This window comes from Hypomesus nipponensis, chromosome 6, assembly GCF_054491055.1.
Source record: "Hypomesus nipponensis isolate SF chromosome 6, ASM5449105v1, whole genome shotgun sequence".
Lineage (NCBI taxonomy): Eukaryota > Metazoa > Chordata > Actinopteri > Osmeriformes > Osmeridae > Hypomesus > Hypomesus nipponensis.
The window spans coordinates 16900001-16916554 of NC_140366.1; the positions used below are offsets into that span (position 1 = coordinate 16900001).

At 49.1% G+C, this 16554-nt stretch overlaps 1 protein-coding gene across 3 annotated transcripts in view; it reads right to left on the reverse strand.

Annotated features, from left to right (window-relative positions):
* plcb1l (phospholipase C beta 1-like) overlaps nucleotides 1–16554 on the reverse strand; it is an 86746-nt gene that overhangs the window by 27381 nt on the left and 42811 nt on the right. For 2 of the 3 annotated variants that reach the window (XM_084699446.1, XM_084699447.1), the window contains exons 4-9: nucleotides 11303–11443; nucleotides 10916–10995; nucleotides 8699–8752; nucleotides 7579–7654; nucleotides 5112–5212; nucleotides 2567–2733 (exon numbers count right to left, since the gene is read on the reverse strand). In XM_084699446.1, the coding sequence (XP_084555572.1) occupies nucleotides 2567–2733; nucleotides 5112–5212; nucleotides 7579–7654; nucleotides 8699–8752; nucleotides 10916–10995; nucleotides 11303–11443 (619 nt within the window). Of the gene's footprint in view, nucleotides 1–2566; nucleotides 2734–5111; nucleotides 5213–7578; nucleotides 7655–8698; nucleotides 8753–10915; nucleotides 10996–11302; nucleotides 11444–15041; nucleotides 15336–16554 lie in introns of those variants that run through there. The other variant, XM_084699448.1, reaches the window with a different exon arrangement.

The following is a 16554-nucleotide window of genomic DNA, read 5'->3' on the forward strand; positions in this document are numbered from 1 at the left end:
GTCAGTGTTGCTCTTATTACAGGTAGTCCGATGGCTGAGCGGTGAGGGAGTTGGGCTAGTAACCCGAAGGTTGCCAGATCAATTCCCCGCCAATTCCCCGATCAATTCCCCGCCATGCCAAATGGTCCTTGGGCAAGTTGTGTCCACTTCACCTTACTTGCCTGTATTTACTGTAAGTACTACTGCGTCGTAACCAGGAACCAGGAAGTGGGATCACAAACCAAGGTCTGATTACAGCTTGGTGAGAAGACCCTCTGGAGAGGTTTAAGGTTTGTATACACGTGTCTTCAGAAAGTGTCATTGCTATCTGTCACACAGGGCAAGCTGTCTGTTGGCTCTCTGAAGGAGAACACACCTTTGATCCTGTAAGAGCCCCATTTAACACAGAGAGTAGGAGGGTGAGAGAGAGAGATGGACAGACATAGAGGGAGACAAAGAGAAAGACAGAGAGCAAGACACACAAAAGATAGAAAGAGAGACAGAGAGTGAGGAGAGGGAGAGAGATCATCTGTTTTTCCACTCCTCTTCCTGAATGATACAAGACCCTGTTGGGGTAGACCTGAAGTACCCTTTGTGGTCCACTTCGACCCTGCTCCACAATCTGGGACCACAGTGTGTGTGTGTGTGTGTGTGTGTGTGTGTGTGTGGGGGGGGGGGGGTGTAAGTCAATATTTCTGTGTGAGCATGAGAGCCTCAATAGAGCATGTGTGTGTGTGTGTGACAGACATGTTGGCGTGTGTGTCTGTGCGTGTGTGAATCTGGGGCTCTCAGTCGAGCAGATGGCCGTACTTCCTCAGGCTAGATAAATACTGCACGCCGGGAGATCTGGTGCTTCCAGAATGGCTCCCTGGCACACAAGCTCCCAGAAACAGCCTTAGCTACAGCACCTCACACCACCCCACACACACCTCACAAAGCCCCGCACCACCCCACCCCACACACACCTCACAAAGGTCCGCACACACACCACACACACACCTTACAGAGCCCCACACACACACCACACAGAGCCCCGCACCACCCCACACACACCTCACAAAGCCCCACACAAACCTCACAGAGCCCCGCACCACCCCACACACACCTTACAGAGCCCCACACACACACCACACACACCTTACAGAGCAACACACACACACCACACACACCTTACAGAGCCACACACACACACACACCACACACACCTTACAGAGCCACACACCACACAGAGCCCCAGAAACGCCTCACACACCACACCTAGTGCAGAGTTTTAGAGAAACAAGATGGATTGCCGGCAGCTTAGTGTTACTTAAAACTGTAACAGAAACACAGTCAAATAAACTTCCAGAGACACACATACCGTCTGAAACACCACAGAACACTGCTACACAGCTCAATTCAAATCTGTTGGCAAAGAAGAGAGTTTTCCAGGATACAACTGATCGCAGCGCTCTGTCTAAAAGCTTTTAATGTTGAAGAAGAGCAGGGAAGACATGTAGGAAGTGAAATGATTTGAAACTGATATAAATACTTGGAATGAGATACTAAAGTAAACCGTGTTCTTTCTGACTGGAGCAGATGAAACTATAGGTAGACCATAGTGAGGGGAACTTTGGGTATGGAGATGTTTCCTGACAGGAATAACTAGAACCACAGGAGGGAATGAGAGTGAAGAGCAGGAAGGTGGAACATACTAGTCTGTGTCTATGTGTGTTTGCATGTGGGTGCGTTTGAGAGACAAAGACAGTGTGTGTTTCCATGGGTGTGTGTGTGTGTGTGGTTGCGTGTGACAGAGAGCGTGCGTGTTTGTGTGAGTGAGTGTCTGTGTGTGTGTGTGACAGCAGTTCTGTGTGGGAGCAGGAGAACAGGTTGGCTGCGAGTCGTTCCTTAGTGTCGAGTACTCAGCTCTCCAGATGCTGTTCCATAAAGCCCTCCTGGGAGAGACACACACACACACACACACTGTACTGAGAGGCAGACAGCTTCCCCTGCCTCACAGAGGAACTTGTGTGTGTGTGTGAGTGACTGTATGCCTGGTCGGTACTGAACTGTACCGTGTGTGTGTTTTGTGTGAGCAGTGTGCAGCCGGGCTAACATTCCGTTCCCTAGCACCCCGCTACGACTCTTCACTTATTCGGTCCCTGGACACGATGTAGCTGAGCCGTTTCTATGGCAATACCCCTGCCAAACTCAGCGCCCTCCTGGAGGGGGAGACTGAGGACTGAAAACTCCCGCTTCCCCCCCCAAAAAAAAATAATACAAAAACGTACTCTGTTTGTACTCTGAAAACACTGGCTCTCATGAACACATGAAAACTCTCACTTCGTGTGCAGTAACACACGGCCATAATACACTGTTCAGAATCACTATGCCAGTCATGCAGAATCCTGTACAGGAATGAATATTCAAGGTTATACAGAGAGAGATACTGAGTGAGTAGAACTGAAGTAAATGAGGACAGACTGAGGTGTAGACCCACAGTATCTGTTAGAGATCATCTGAGTGTGTGTGCGTGCGTGAGAGAAAGAAAGAATGCGAGCGAGAGAGAGAGAGAGAGTGCGTGTGTGTGTGCCGTCGGGCCACAGACCTTTCTGAGCGAGCGAGACGTTGGGCTCGTACTTGTCCACCAGGATCTGAACCTGCTCAGCTTTGAGGGGGGGGTACAGGATTTCGTTGAGGCGGGGGTCTCGCTGCTTGTTGTTGATGAAGTCTGTCATCTGATCAACTGTCAGGTAAGGACGACTCTTAGCCCCACTGAGAGGAGAGGTGTGGAGGAAGAGAGATGAGAGATGTGGAGGAGGAGAGGAGAGATGTGGAGGAGGAGAGGAGAGATGTGGAGGAGGAGAGGAGAGATGTGGAGGAGGAGAGATGGGGAGGAGGAGAGGAGATGTGGGGGAGGAGAGGAGAGATGTGGAGAAGGAGAGATGTGGGAGAGGAGAGGAGAGATGTGGAGGAGGAGAGATGTGGGAGAGGAGAGGAGAGATGTGGAGGAGGAGAGGAGAGATGTGGAGGAGGAGAGATGTGGGGGAGGAGAGGAGAGATGTGGAGGAGGAGAGGAGAGATGTGGAGGAGGAGAGGAGAGATGTGGAGGAGGAGAGGAGAGATGTGGAGGAGGAGAGGAGAGATGTGGAGGAGGAGAGGAGATGTGGAGGAGGAGAGGAGAGATGTGGAGGAGGAGAGGAGAGATGTGGAGGAGGAGAGGAGATGTGGAGGAGGAGAGGAGAGATGTGGAGGAGGAGAGGAGAGATGTGGAGGAGGAGAGGAGAGATGTGGAGGAGGAGAGGAGAGATGTGGAGGAGGAGAGGAGAGATGAGGAGGAGGAGAGATGTGGAGGAAGAGAGATGTGGAGGAGGAGAGGAGATGTGGAGGAGGAGAGATGTGGAGGAGGAGATGAGAGATGTGGAGGAGGAGATGAGAGATGTGGAGGAGGAGAGGAGAGATGTGGAGGAGGAGAGATGTGGAGGAGGAGAGGAGAGATGTGGAGGAGGAGAGGAGAGATGTGGAGGAGGAGAGGAGAGATGTGGAGGAGGAGATGAGAGATGTGGAGGAGGAGAGATGTGGAGGAAGAGAGATGTGGGGGAGGAGAGGAGATGTGGAGGAGGAGATGAGAGATGTGGAGGAGGAGAGATGTGGAGGAAGAGAGATGTGGAGGAGGAGAGGAGATGTGGAGGAGGAGAGGAGAGATGTGGAGGAGGAGATGAGAGATGTGGAGGAGGAGAGGAGAGATGTGGAGGAGGAGAGATGGGGAGGAAGAGAGATGTGGAGGAGGAGAGATGTGGAGGAGGAGATGAGAGATGTGGAGGAAGAGAGATGTGGGGGAGGAGAGATGTGGAGGAGGAGAGGAGAGATGTGGAGGAAGAGAGATGTGGGGGAGGAGAGGAGATATGGAGGAAGAGAGATGTGGGGGAGGACATGAGAGATGTGGAGGAAGAGAGATGTGGAGGAGGAGAGGAGAGATGTGGAGGAAGAGAGATGTGGGGGAGGACAGATGTGGAGGAGGAGAGGAGAGATGTGGAGGAAGAGAGATGTGGGGGAGGAAGGATTTGGAGGAGGAGAGGAGAGATGTGGAGGAGGAGAGGAGAGATGTGGAGGAAGAGAGATGTGGAGGAGGAGAGATGTGGAGGAGAGGAGAAATGGGGAGGAGGAGAGGAGAGATGGGGAGGAGGAGAGTAGAGATGGGGAGGAGGAGAGGAGAGATGTGGAGGAAGAGAGATGGGGAGGAGGAGAGGAAGAGAAACAAGGACGGAGTATGAAGGCGGTTCAAAGCGGGACGATATGTTTCATGAAGAGAGAAAAGGCAAGGGAAGACAAGTAGAGGGAGGAGAAAGGGATGGGAGGAGATGAACGAGATAAAAGCACAGACAAAGAGTAGGGAAGGAGGGAAGGGAGGAGGATTAATTAGGAGAGGGGAGGAGAGGAAAGGAGAGACATAACAGGGGATCAAATGCTGTGTTAAGTAAATTAGGAGATTTGATTAAAAAGCCTCTCCCATGTCTTGTCTCCCCAGGAACATATCACATTCATCTCCACCTTCCTCGCACTGCCTATCACTTTAGCATAATTAAAATGTGGATTTATGACTTTCATTTCAGTCTAGAAGGTTCTGCTGGCAGACAGCCTCATTCATAGACAGGGAAGTCAGCCTTTCTTCAAAACATGCACCTACACACACTGACTGCAAGGCACTGTATTCCACTAGAAATGTTGTCCACAAGTGGTGCTGCGGATAGAGACTACCCTGATAGACTAGCTCTGTACCAGGCGGATAGTTCAGGGTAGATGATAGGTGTCGGCGAGATCATAAAAATGATTCCGAAACTGAAAATGGGTTAGGTGTCTATTGAGTAAACGGGAGTCAGATGGCTGAGCGGTGAGGGAGTCGGGCTAGTAATCAGAAGGTTACTGGATCGATTCCCCGCCGTGCCAAATGACGTTGTGCCCTTGGGCAAGGCACTTCACCCTACTTGTCCTTGTACTTAGGCCTACTGTAAGTCGCTCTGGATAAGAGTGTCTGCTAAATGACTAAATGTAAATGAAATGAAACAGTTGGTTTCCAGACAGAGAGAGATAGACAGACAGAGAGACACAGAGAGAGACAGAGAGAGAGAGAGACAGTACTGAGTTGTCCTTACATTTCAGAGAAGATGTGGTCCACCTCTGGTCTGGGGCAGATGCTGCTGAGGAACACCTTGTACACCTCTGGAGTAAAGTCCTCCTGGGGGAAGGAGTCGTTCTGGAGAACACACAAACACAGGCTACTCACACACACGCGCTGAAAACACTGTCAACACAAGGGCAGGATCTCTTTGGAGGCCCTACTGGGTTAGGCTTCAAGTTCTTTCCTAGACATGTCTGCCTGCAGTCTCTCTGTCTCTCCCTCACATGCTCACAATCCACACTGGCTGCCAGGCTTCTGCATGAAGCCAACAGAGCCAAGTGTCTCACTGCCAAGGATAAACAGAGCAGAACAACAATCTGTTTGGGAGGAGAAATAAGAAGAAGAAGGAGATGAGGACGATGTTGAGATGAAGGTAGTCCAGTCGAGACTTAATGAGACTGACTAAGACCTTGTAGTCAACGAGTCTGTGTGTACGTGTGTGTGTGTGTTTGGGATTAGCAGTGCTAACATTTAGCTGTAATTAATTACGCTTCGCAACTGGCAACAACAAGCCCCAGTAGACCTTCAGAGAGCAACACATCCGTCTCTCCCTTCCTCCTTCTCTCCCTTCCTCCTTCTCTCCCTTCCTCCTTCTCTCCCTTCCTCATTCTCTCCCTTCCTCATTCTCTCCCTTCCTCATTCTCTCCCTTCCTCCTTCTCTCCGTCTCACCATTCTCCATTCTCTCCTTCTCTTCCATAATTCCTTCTTTTGTCTCTCACTTCCTCCTTCTCCCTTTCTCTCTCTCATCCTCCTACTTCTCCCTCCTTCTCACCTTGCACTGATCAAGTCCAACTTGCTTTGGCATGTATGAGTCATGTGTGCTCTTGTGTGTCTGTATGTACTGTGTGTGTATTATGTCTAGGATGCTGGTGTTTATATGTGACATTATAATGTATTGTTATGTGTATGCACCTGTGTGTCTATAGAAGTATGTGTGCAGGTGCAGCTAGATACTTCTCGTGCTTCTATGCTTGTGTTACAGTTTTTCTCGATTGCTAACACACAAATGGTAAGCGTAAGCCATCCCCACATAACCATTTTGCCAAATCCCAGCAGAAAGACCATGTACCCCAGTCTTTAAACACAATTGACTCTTTTTGACACATTACTCAGGTTCATTCACACTTCTTTGCAAAGGTCTGAACACACGTCTCACATTAAGACACAATTGTCACCATGATGTCATTTAGAAAACACATTTGATAAGTAAACTCAAACCAGTGCAATTCAAACACCCTTAACAACCAATTATGTGTAAGCACTGGATAATTCCCTATGTACAAATGCCCTGCTTTGTTTAACCTGCTTGTTTTTGTTGATTTGTTGTTGTTTTTCTTCTGTATGTTGTACTGCTGTGGTTGTGTGCCGTTGTACTTTTTACAGTAAACTGATTTAACCAGATTTTTCTTCCTTAGCCCCCTTCACCTCTCCCTCAAAGCTTTGGCTTTTTGCCAGGCCATCTTTGTAAATAAGAATTTTGTTCTTAAGGATTCTGCCTTGTTAAATAAAGGTTAAATAAAATACAAATGACAAGCAAAAATACTCAACAAGCAATCAGGGGTTTGTATGCTTGTATGCTAGATGTGTGTCTTCCTGTGTGTGTGCGTTACTTGTGTTCCAGATGACATTAGAAGGATTTACCCCCTCAGAGAGTACTAATTGCTTGCTATTCCTTGCAGAGGGTGCTGGTTCCGTGTGACAAGGGGCACAGTGGAGGGTGGGAAGATGTCTCTCCCGAGGCATGAGGGAAAGGGCTGGCGGCTGGCCACCCCCTGCCACGACCCCCCAAGCTCATTTGCATGAAGATAGATTAAAACACTGAGAGGGAAGTCATGTAAAAACCCACCATGGATGAACGCAAACAAACAGATTCTCCTCATGCGGCAACCACGAACATGACAGACTAGGGGGGAACTACTTCTGTAATGGGGGGGGTGGATGGATGGATTGAGGGTCAGGTGGATGAGTGATGAGAGACACACAGAGAAACACTGACAGCCAAAGAAAGAAAAAGCGATAAATAACAGAAAATCTGAAAGAGTAGAGAGAGAGAGAGAGAGAGAGAGAGAGAGAGAGAGAGAGAGAGAGAGAGAGAGAGAGAGCGCGAGAGGGGGGAGGGAGGGAGAGGTACAGAGAGAGAGAGAGAGAGACAGGGAGAGGTACAGAGAGAGAGAGAGAGAGAGAGGGAGAGGTACAGAGAGAGAGAGAGAGAGAGAGAGAGAGAGAGTGAGAGGTACAGAGAGAGAGAGAGAGAGGTACAGAGAGAGAGAGAGAGAGAGAGAGGTACAGAGAGAGAGAGAGAGGTACAGAGAGAGAGAGAGAGAGAGAGAGAGAGAGGTACAGAGAGAGAGAGAGAGAGAGAGAGAGAGAGAGAGAGAGAGAGAGAGAGAGAGAGAGAGGGTACAGAGAGAGAGAGAGAGGTACAGAGAGAACGTCTCACCCTGCCAGAAGGGAGGCTGCAGTTCTCCAGGGCGGTCTCCACGCGCTTCCTGTCGGCCGAGAACATCCTAAAGATACTGCAGAGACACACACACAGACGGTTTCATCACAGACACTGTTAGCGACACCTGTGAGAGCTGTTCATGGAAGTCAGTCCTCACAGGCCTGGATCCACTCACACCTCCTCTAGCTCCAGGTGTGACGCGCTTCTGGTCCATCAGTCCACGTCTGCCCTGAGAGCTACCAGCCAGCAGCCATCAGGGACACCTGGGTCAAGTACAGAATCTACAATTCGAGAGCTGTCTACAGTCTCTCTGTGGCTGCACCCATGTCACACTCTGTGGCTGCATCACAGATGTGATTGGGTTCATTACTGGAGTTCACCATTGCATTTCAGATGTTGAACAGCGGGGTTCAGGCTCGCCAAAGTGAAAACACACACACGTACATATTGGGACACACACACACAGCCTTCAAGGCTGATGGAGGGGGTTCAGGTAGAGATGGGTATGGCTGCTGAAGAGCCCTCCTTGATAATTGCTGTCTCTCTCTGGTGATTGTGGTCAGATTTCCCTGCTGGCCACTTCAGATCGGACCACACAGACAGACTAAGACAGACAGACAGACAGACAGACAGACAGACAGACAGACAGACAGACAGACAGACAGACAGACAGACTCAGACAGACTCAGACAGACAGACAGACAGACAGGCAGACAGACAGACTCAGACAGACAGAGAGACTAAGACAGACGGACAGACTAAGACAGACAGACAGACTCAGACAGACAGACAGACAGACAGACAGACTCAGACAGACAGACAGGAGGAGGAGGGGATGAAAATGGACAAAAGGGCGACAGGTGAGCAGAGAGATGGGAGACTGAGAATAAGGGAGGGAAGAGGACAGATAGAAAGAGGGGGAGTTGTAGGGAGGAAGACAGACGGGGGTAAAGATTGATGGGAAGATTGATGCAAAGATAGACGGCATAGATGGCAAAGACAGGAGTGATGGAGATGAAGGAGAGAGAGAGAGAGAGAGAGAGAGAGAGAGAGAGAGAGAGAGAGAGAGAGAGAGAGAGAGAGAGATGAGACAGAGGGATGAGTCAGCCAGACTTACTTCTTGACAGGGATGCATCCCTCTGAGGTTAGCTGCAGTTTGAGCCGAGCGTACCTGTGGGACAGGAACACACAGTCATCTCAGAGCCCCTGACCTCCTCCACTTGGAGTGTGTGTGTGTGTGTGTGTATGTGTGTGTGTGCGCGAGCGCTAGAGTGTGTGTGAGTGCACTATGTACAACACACAGACACATTGTAAATATGTGTGTGTGTGTGTGTGCGTGACGAGGGTTCTATCTGCAGACTGAATGCATGCTTCTCTTTGTGTTTATGTTACAGGCACTGCACTGTGTTGACATTACAGGCACTGCACTGTGTTGACATTACAGGCACTGCACTGTGTTGACATTACAGGCACTGCACTGTGTTTACATTACAGGCACTGCACTGTGTTGACATTACAGGCACTGCACTGTGTTTACATTACAGGCACTGCCTCCAGTACTAATGATTATTCACATTGAAGCTCTAAAGGCAGACCACAGCTTACACTGATCTAGAAATAACCACACACAGCCATCCCTGCAGCCACAAGAGGCAGCTCACCAACAATGAATCGTCTTCACAGCGTTGACCTTGGAAGGGCAGCGCAGGGCGCACACCCCCCAGCAAAGTCACGCCTCCGATAGTTAATTGAGCCTTAATGAACATTTCTCTTTCCTGCCTTCACCTACTTCCTACTCTGATGAAATGAGGAGAAACTGAACTGGGAAGACGCAGAACGGAGCGAGTGGAGGGGGAAAACACCTAGCAGTTCTCTCTCTCTCCCTGCCTCTCACTGCAAATGATTTATAAGAAGTCAGTAAGGTTTAACAGTAAGAGGCAGCTCGTGTAAAGTCCCTGTCTCCTCTGCCTTTCTCCCTGCCATTCTCACGCCAGTCCTGACCTGCTGTACTCCAGACCTGACACGGCTGGTTAATACTAAACCAACTCCAGCACGCCTCACTTTGACTCTTCCAACTAAATCCTAAAAGAAACATTTGTTCCCAAATGTTCCCTGTCAGACAGGGAGCTATTTAAGGGCAGTTTAGAACGCTTTCTTCGGTCTACTGCGGAAGTAAATTTGCTTCAGGGTTCATAAGGCTCTTTAGCTCTGCGGCCAACCACGGTCTCAGGTCCCACTCACAGTCCCCCTGTAGGTCACGTATCCCTGGGTGAAACGCTATACGCCATGGGGGGGACATCTCCTGCGACTCTCCCAGCCACAAAGCAGGTCACTGTCCTGCAGGCAGGACAGTCTGGGTTGTGTTCCCTGCGTGGGTAAGGGAACCACGCCACTTAGCTGGCTGAAAGTGAGTTATCTAGGAGCGAAGGCCCAGGGTTAGGGGTTGATAAGCATCTGAACGGTGGGGAGATATGTAGAACAGACCCACCGCCAACATGGACGACAGAGTTGAGACGCCAGTTGGCTTTCACCCAGTTGAAATTCAGAGATCTTTTGGGTGGACGGAGTTATTGTGTGTGTTTAGAGTCATAGGTTAGAGGAGAGAGAGGGAGAGACGGAGAGAGAGGGAGGTAGAGAGGGAAAGGAGAGAGAGACAGAGAATGGATGGCTGGGAGTGTTATGTAATGGTCCAGAACCAATGGAGTCATGGCAGAATCTCCCATTAACATTTGGAGAAGGCAATCACAACACGGCTAGCAGTCAATGATTACATCTATCTATAGAACCAGTCACAGGTCTGCAGTTACTGAGAGAAGGGAATGTGCTATAGGGGTCTACACACACACACACACACACACACACTCTCTCTCCCTCTCTTTCTCTCTCTCTCTCCCTCGCCCTCCCTCTGTCTCTCTCTACCCTGGGAATGCAACAATGTGAAGACGTGCAAAGTGACCCATCCACTCTGCATCCCCGGGGCTGTCCAGGGGGACTGCTGAGTGAGAACAGCACTGCTCCGTGTGTGTGTGTGTGTGTGTGTGTGTGTGTGTGTGTGTGCCGCGGTCCATCTCTGTCAGACGGCGAGGGGAGCGTGAACACAGCTCTGCCAGTCTACGAGGGCCCATGTCAGATATATGAATCATGTGCTCTCTCATAGGGCGTCTGCAGCCACTCATCACTGGCAGGGTCTCAAGTTGCAGGAAGCTGGCAGTGTAATAAACCCTATTCTAAAGATAGCAATCGAGTGGACGTGCGTGTTTGTAGACGCGTGTGTAGAAAGTCTGTGTGTGTACACGTCTGTGTGTGTGTGTGTGTGGTGTGTTCATAGACTTACACTTTCTCCAGGCAGGCTTCTCTTGACATGTTCTGAGCCAGCAGGTTAGACGACAGGCTGAACAGCTCTTCCGCCCACTCCTGGTACCAGAAAAGACACACACACACGCGCGGTGACGGTCGCAGGGAACAACACAGTTGTGAGGTTCGACTGGAGGTGGGAGTCTCACCTCCCCCACACCAGACCTCATAATCATCCCCAGAAGACTGATGCTTTATGGAACGTCTAGTCCACATCCTGAAGGGAACTCACTCTCAAAGTTCACACCAAGTCATTACTACAGCTGTGTCCTTTTCACTCACTGATCAGTCAACAAACTGAATAGTGTTACAGGGGCACAGTATCGTTTGACGCTGCGGTGCTTCAGTGGTGTGGCCGTGGCGTTACCTTGGCGATGTCCTCCTGGAAGGCCATGAAGTTGAGGTAGGTGATGTTGACCATGTCTGGCCCGCTGACCACCGTCACCATGCCGTTCTCCAGCTTCCCCACCTTGGTGCTCACCTCCAGCAGCTCCCTCAGCTTGGCGTCCTGGCACGCACACACACACGCACACACACACACACACACACACACACACACACACACACACAATAACTTGGTTTTAAGCTTCAGAGTCGGTTCCTAGTCCTAGAGGCTTTAGTTCAGTGCTTTAACCCAGTCTAGAGACATGGTATCCATGCTTGTGCGCACATCATGGTCACGGTCGATGCAAACCATGAGAAGGCATTGAGCACTGCCAGTGAGGCACCAGAGAGGAATAATAATGACCTTGTTCTCAGGTCTCAAACCCTGTGTCCCATATCTGGGCAGCATACAGAGTGCTTCCTCCGGCCTAATTAACACAACAAAACGGCCCTGTACAGGATTTCACAGTCCAGGCAAATGAGCTCCTACTAATTCACCCAATCAAACAAAGAGCATTGTGTCCTGTGTCACACTGATAAATGTCCCTTACCCCCGCCCCCCCCCCCCCCACTCCCTCCAATCAAATTGCACGGCTTAGAGGCCCATTCTTCTGACACTGAGCTTATCCTCTGTAGTCTGTCTGTCTGTCTGTCTGTCTCAGATTCAAAGGTGAGGAGTTTGAGTTGAATCCAAATTCCCCCTGGCAGGTGTAGGTAGTTTCTACGAGGTACCACAAGGAATATAGGGCTATATATTATGGCAGCAAAGAATATGTCCTTTTAACCCGGGAGGGACATTCTGCTTAACATGGGAGAAGTGTGAGAAAAAGAGGGAGAGAGAGGATAGAAAGGGTGGGAGAGAGAGAGAGAGAGAGAGAGAGAGAGAGAGAGAGAGAGAGAGAGAGAGAGAGAGAGAGAGAGAGAGAGAGAGAGAGAGAGAGAGAGAGAGAGAGAGAGAGAGAGAGAGAGAGAGAGAGAGAGAGAGAGAGAGAGAGACAAACAAAGAGAGGGGAAAGGGTGCTACTGCATTTCTGCACCCCAGCACAGATCGATAGGCTGAAAAGTGCTGATTTAAACGGCAATCAATCACCCTGCACTTAGATATGCAAAATGGCACCAGCGCCATCAATCAAGGGATGAAAATTCACTTTCAATTTACCAAAACACACATCTGCAAAGTGCCCTCGTGAGAGACTGAAGTCTGCGTATGAGAGGCCTGCGAAGACTCAGTGGTGAAGCTGATGCATATTTCATTGATCTCCGTTTTGAAAAGTGAACCCCTCTGATATCGTTTTGAGGCCACTTGTAGCCAATGAGAAGGCTCCTCTCCGGGTGTCCTGCTTCCTGGGCGGGGCCCAGAGGGGCTGAGAGCCCGCTCCTCTACTGGCTCATCGAGAATGGATGCTGCTGTGAAGAAACATCTCAGGGAGAAGGGTTTATCTGGCGTCTGGTGGAGTTAGAACGAGAGGAGGGGAGAGGAGGAGAGGAGGAAAGGAGAGGTGAAAAGAGGAGAGAAAGGGATGGGATGGAATAAGTGAAAAGAGGAGAGGAGGGGGCCTAGCCCTGACTCAGCCCTGAGAGTGAGATTTAATTAGTGCTGGTGCATTGTGGGAGCAGTTGGAGGCGTGCCTAAGGGCCCTGTTGCCGCAGCACTGGAAGATTTAGAGCCAAATAGGGGCCAGTGTGTGTGTGTGTGTGTGTGTGTGTGTGTGTGTGTGTGTGTGTGTGTGTGGTGTGTTTATGTGGGTGTGCGTGCCAAAACCTTCAGGCCACAGTATGTTTGTGTGTGCGGTGTGTGATTTGTATGCGCCGATACAGTATGGGTCTCACGACTACCTTTCTGGATAGAGCATATGACTTCTGCGTGCTCGTGAATGTGTGTGTGTGGGTGTAAGGGAGTGTGTGTGCTTGTGTGCCCGATGAAAACTGCAGTAAGGGAACATTTCTCAGTTATTTAGCACTTCAGTCAGTAGATAGAAGTGGGCCTAGGTATCTCACACACACACACACACACACACACACACACACACACACACACACACACACACACACACACACACACACACACACACACACACACACACACACACACACACACACACACACACACAGTTTGGGAACTGGTCTGGTGATTTCAGTGTTCTCCCACCTTCTGTCCCCATAAATACTTAATTCACGGGCTCTATCTGAAATCCTGATCTAGTGATTCATGTTGCTTTAATTCCCTTCATTATCCATTAATACACCCGCTTTGAGTAAGTGCCTGTATTAAGGTGACATCTACCCCCCTTACATTGCTCCCCCTGCCATTGCTCCCCAACACACCCAGACAGAGAAAGTTTGAGCTTTCCACTAGCATCTCTTCAAACTCTTTCAACTCTTCTCAACTCTTTTTTCTAGTTTAATCATGAATCATGTTTCATCTGTGAGTTACAGAGAAAGAGAAAGAGGAGCAAGAGGAGAGAGAGAGCTAGGTCCTGTTGCTGGCTAGCCTGGTTAAGCAGCAGAGCGGAGAGCTGGTGGGACAGAAGGGGCCCGGGGCAGATGAGAGGGAATTATGGGTAATAATGCTGGAGGCGGAGGGAGGGAGGGAGGGAGGGAGGGAGGGAGGGAGGGAGGGAGGGAGGGAGGGAGGGAGGGAGGGAGGGAGGGAGGGAGGGAGGGAGGGAGGGAGGGAGGGAGGGAGGGAGGGAGGGAGGGAGGGAGGGAGGGAGGGAGGGAGGGAGGGAGGGAGGGAGGGAGTGTGCTCGTTCAGCCTCCCTAAGATTCCATGGACCCATTTTTAACTGCACTATATGCATGACTTTCATGTGAATATTTGATCATGTGAATAGTTGAATGAGTGTGTGTGTGTGTGTGTTGCTGTGTCTCTCTCCGTGTTTAACTCTGCACCAGTGTGTACAGTACATGGAAGGCAGTAGGAAACGCAACGCTTCACGGTAATCCTGAAACGACTCCCTCCCCTCCCATTGCAGGGGTGTATTTAAGAGGGTCTTGAGACAGCTGCAGAGCATGTTTTAAACATTAGCCACATTACAGCCTGCTCAGGCAGAGAGAGAGCAGCCATACACTGATCCCATTAAAACCATGGGCCCAGACTTACCCAGTCCATTTCCCGCAAACGACCTTCATAATCACACACACAGACGAGACACACCCATAGACAGGCGAACACACACACACACACAGACACAGTCCGAGACTACAAGCCTACATCAGTTTGTGCCAGCAGGCTGGGTAGCAGGTATATTTTCTTCCTACTTACTTACTTCCTGCCACCTGTGTCGCCAGCCAAGGTGATACACCATGGCTCAGCTGCCAAGTTACGCTGTTAGGCAGAAGTCAGATTGGATCTCCTTTATCACAAGGCTACTGTGCAAATAACATGTAATATGTATGTACATACATCTACACAAGCAATAAACAGTACATGTACAGTAATATAGCATAAGAAATATACATGTTCTCTCGCTTTCTGTGCTTTTCTTTCACAGTAAGCTGTGGATAAAAGGTGGAGCACATTAGCTCACCATGTGTTCTATCACATCTCAGGCTGGCTGTAGGACTCCGTCCTAATTGACTGAGGTTTTTTAATAATCGTTACAAGAACACGATGAAACAACTGTCGCAGAAGACAAATCGTTACTGGCAGGTAACGAAGTACAATTTGTATTTCATTGATACGCTAGCTACTTTTACTGCGTGGGTTAGATAAACCTTACCTTCGTAATTGTCAATGTAGCTCGAAACGTACAATTTGAAACTCTTTTCCCTCTTGCTTGAAGGGCAGCAACTTAGAATCCTATGCATATTGTTAATTGTCATTTTGGGAAGATCAACCAAACTCCTTGCATGTTGTGTAAGACTGAGAACGAATATAATTTCTAGCCATCGGAAGTTGTTGACCTGGATGACGCAATATATAAGTAATTTCTTTGGAAAATCACGTTTCAAAGATTCAAATCTTTGGTGCGCTTTTGAAAATAAGATTTTGAAGATACAAATCTATATTTCGCGTTTATATTCAGTTTTACGCTTTCAATTGTTTTGGACCCATAACGCAAGTCAACAACTTGCAGTTATGTTAATTCTCATTCGATCTTAGTCTTTTTAAATATGAGTATCTGTACTTCTACGTGAATGAAGGATGCGTGTGCCATCTTTGATTAGGCCTACTGCTAAAATAGATCAAGATTATGTATGATGTGGTGGCAGTAAGACTATGGGCAGATCGACAGAAACCACTGCAGGGGAAGAAACATAGTTATTTTTATTAAGCTTCTTTGTTTACATCCTCCTAAGCCGTGAGGTAGCGGTCATTGTTGAATTTGTTTATTGCAGCTAGGTAGCATTGCTTTATTCCATTAGCATAGCTCTAAGCTATCTTGCCTGTTATTTTACATTGGTTTACTCTGCACTGTGTTGCATGAGGGATGTGAAAATGAATGAGATTTGTTTGGGCTTGTGTGTGTGTGAATGTGTGTGTGAGTGTGTGTGTGTGAGAGAGAGAGAGAGAGAGAGAGGGGGGGGGGAGAGAGGGAGAGAGAGAGAGAAGAAACAAAGAGAAAAAGAAAGAGAGATAGAAAGATCTATTGGAGTTGGATAAGGAGGATAAGGTGGTGGAACATTTCTCTATGCATAACTGAAGAAGAGATGTGTGCCTTGCTTGTAAATGTGTCTCTACAGAAGAACCATAGAGACTAACATATGTTTCTACAACGCAGCTCCTTGATCGATAACACTCTTTTTCTTGGACATCCATTCCAGACCGCCTGTCAAGCGACAATGTCCCCATGGCATGAACTGGCCTTTTCTGAAATGTGTACTTGAATGGTCGCCCTTTCTGGTACAAGCTGGCTGTAATAAGACAGCTGTGGTCCCTTTCTGTCTCACAGATTAGTCTGGTTTGCAGTGGCTGGCCAGGGTTTGATACTTCACTGCAGTAATCAATACTCTGGCCTTGCAGAAGCACATGGCTGAAGAGCTCTCAGTGACTCAAGCAGGAAGTTTGTTTTCTCTCTCTCCCTGATCCTCATGTACAGCAACATCAAAGCATGATGGGTCCAGGGCCCTGATCTCCCCTTTTCTTTCGTTCTCTACCCCCCCCCCCCCTCCCTGTCTCAACACATAGTGTTTTGAGGCTGAACGTCATCAATCTCTCAAACACACTTTCTTACACACCCTCTAACTTACAGAGCTTTAGTGCTCCAGTCCACTCTCACTATCTCGGCTTTA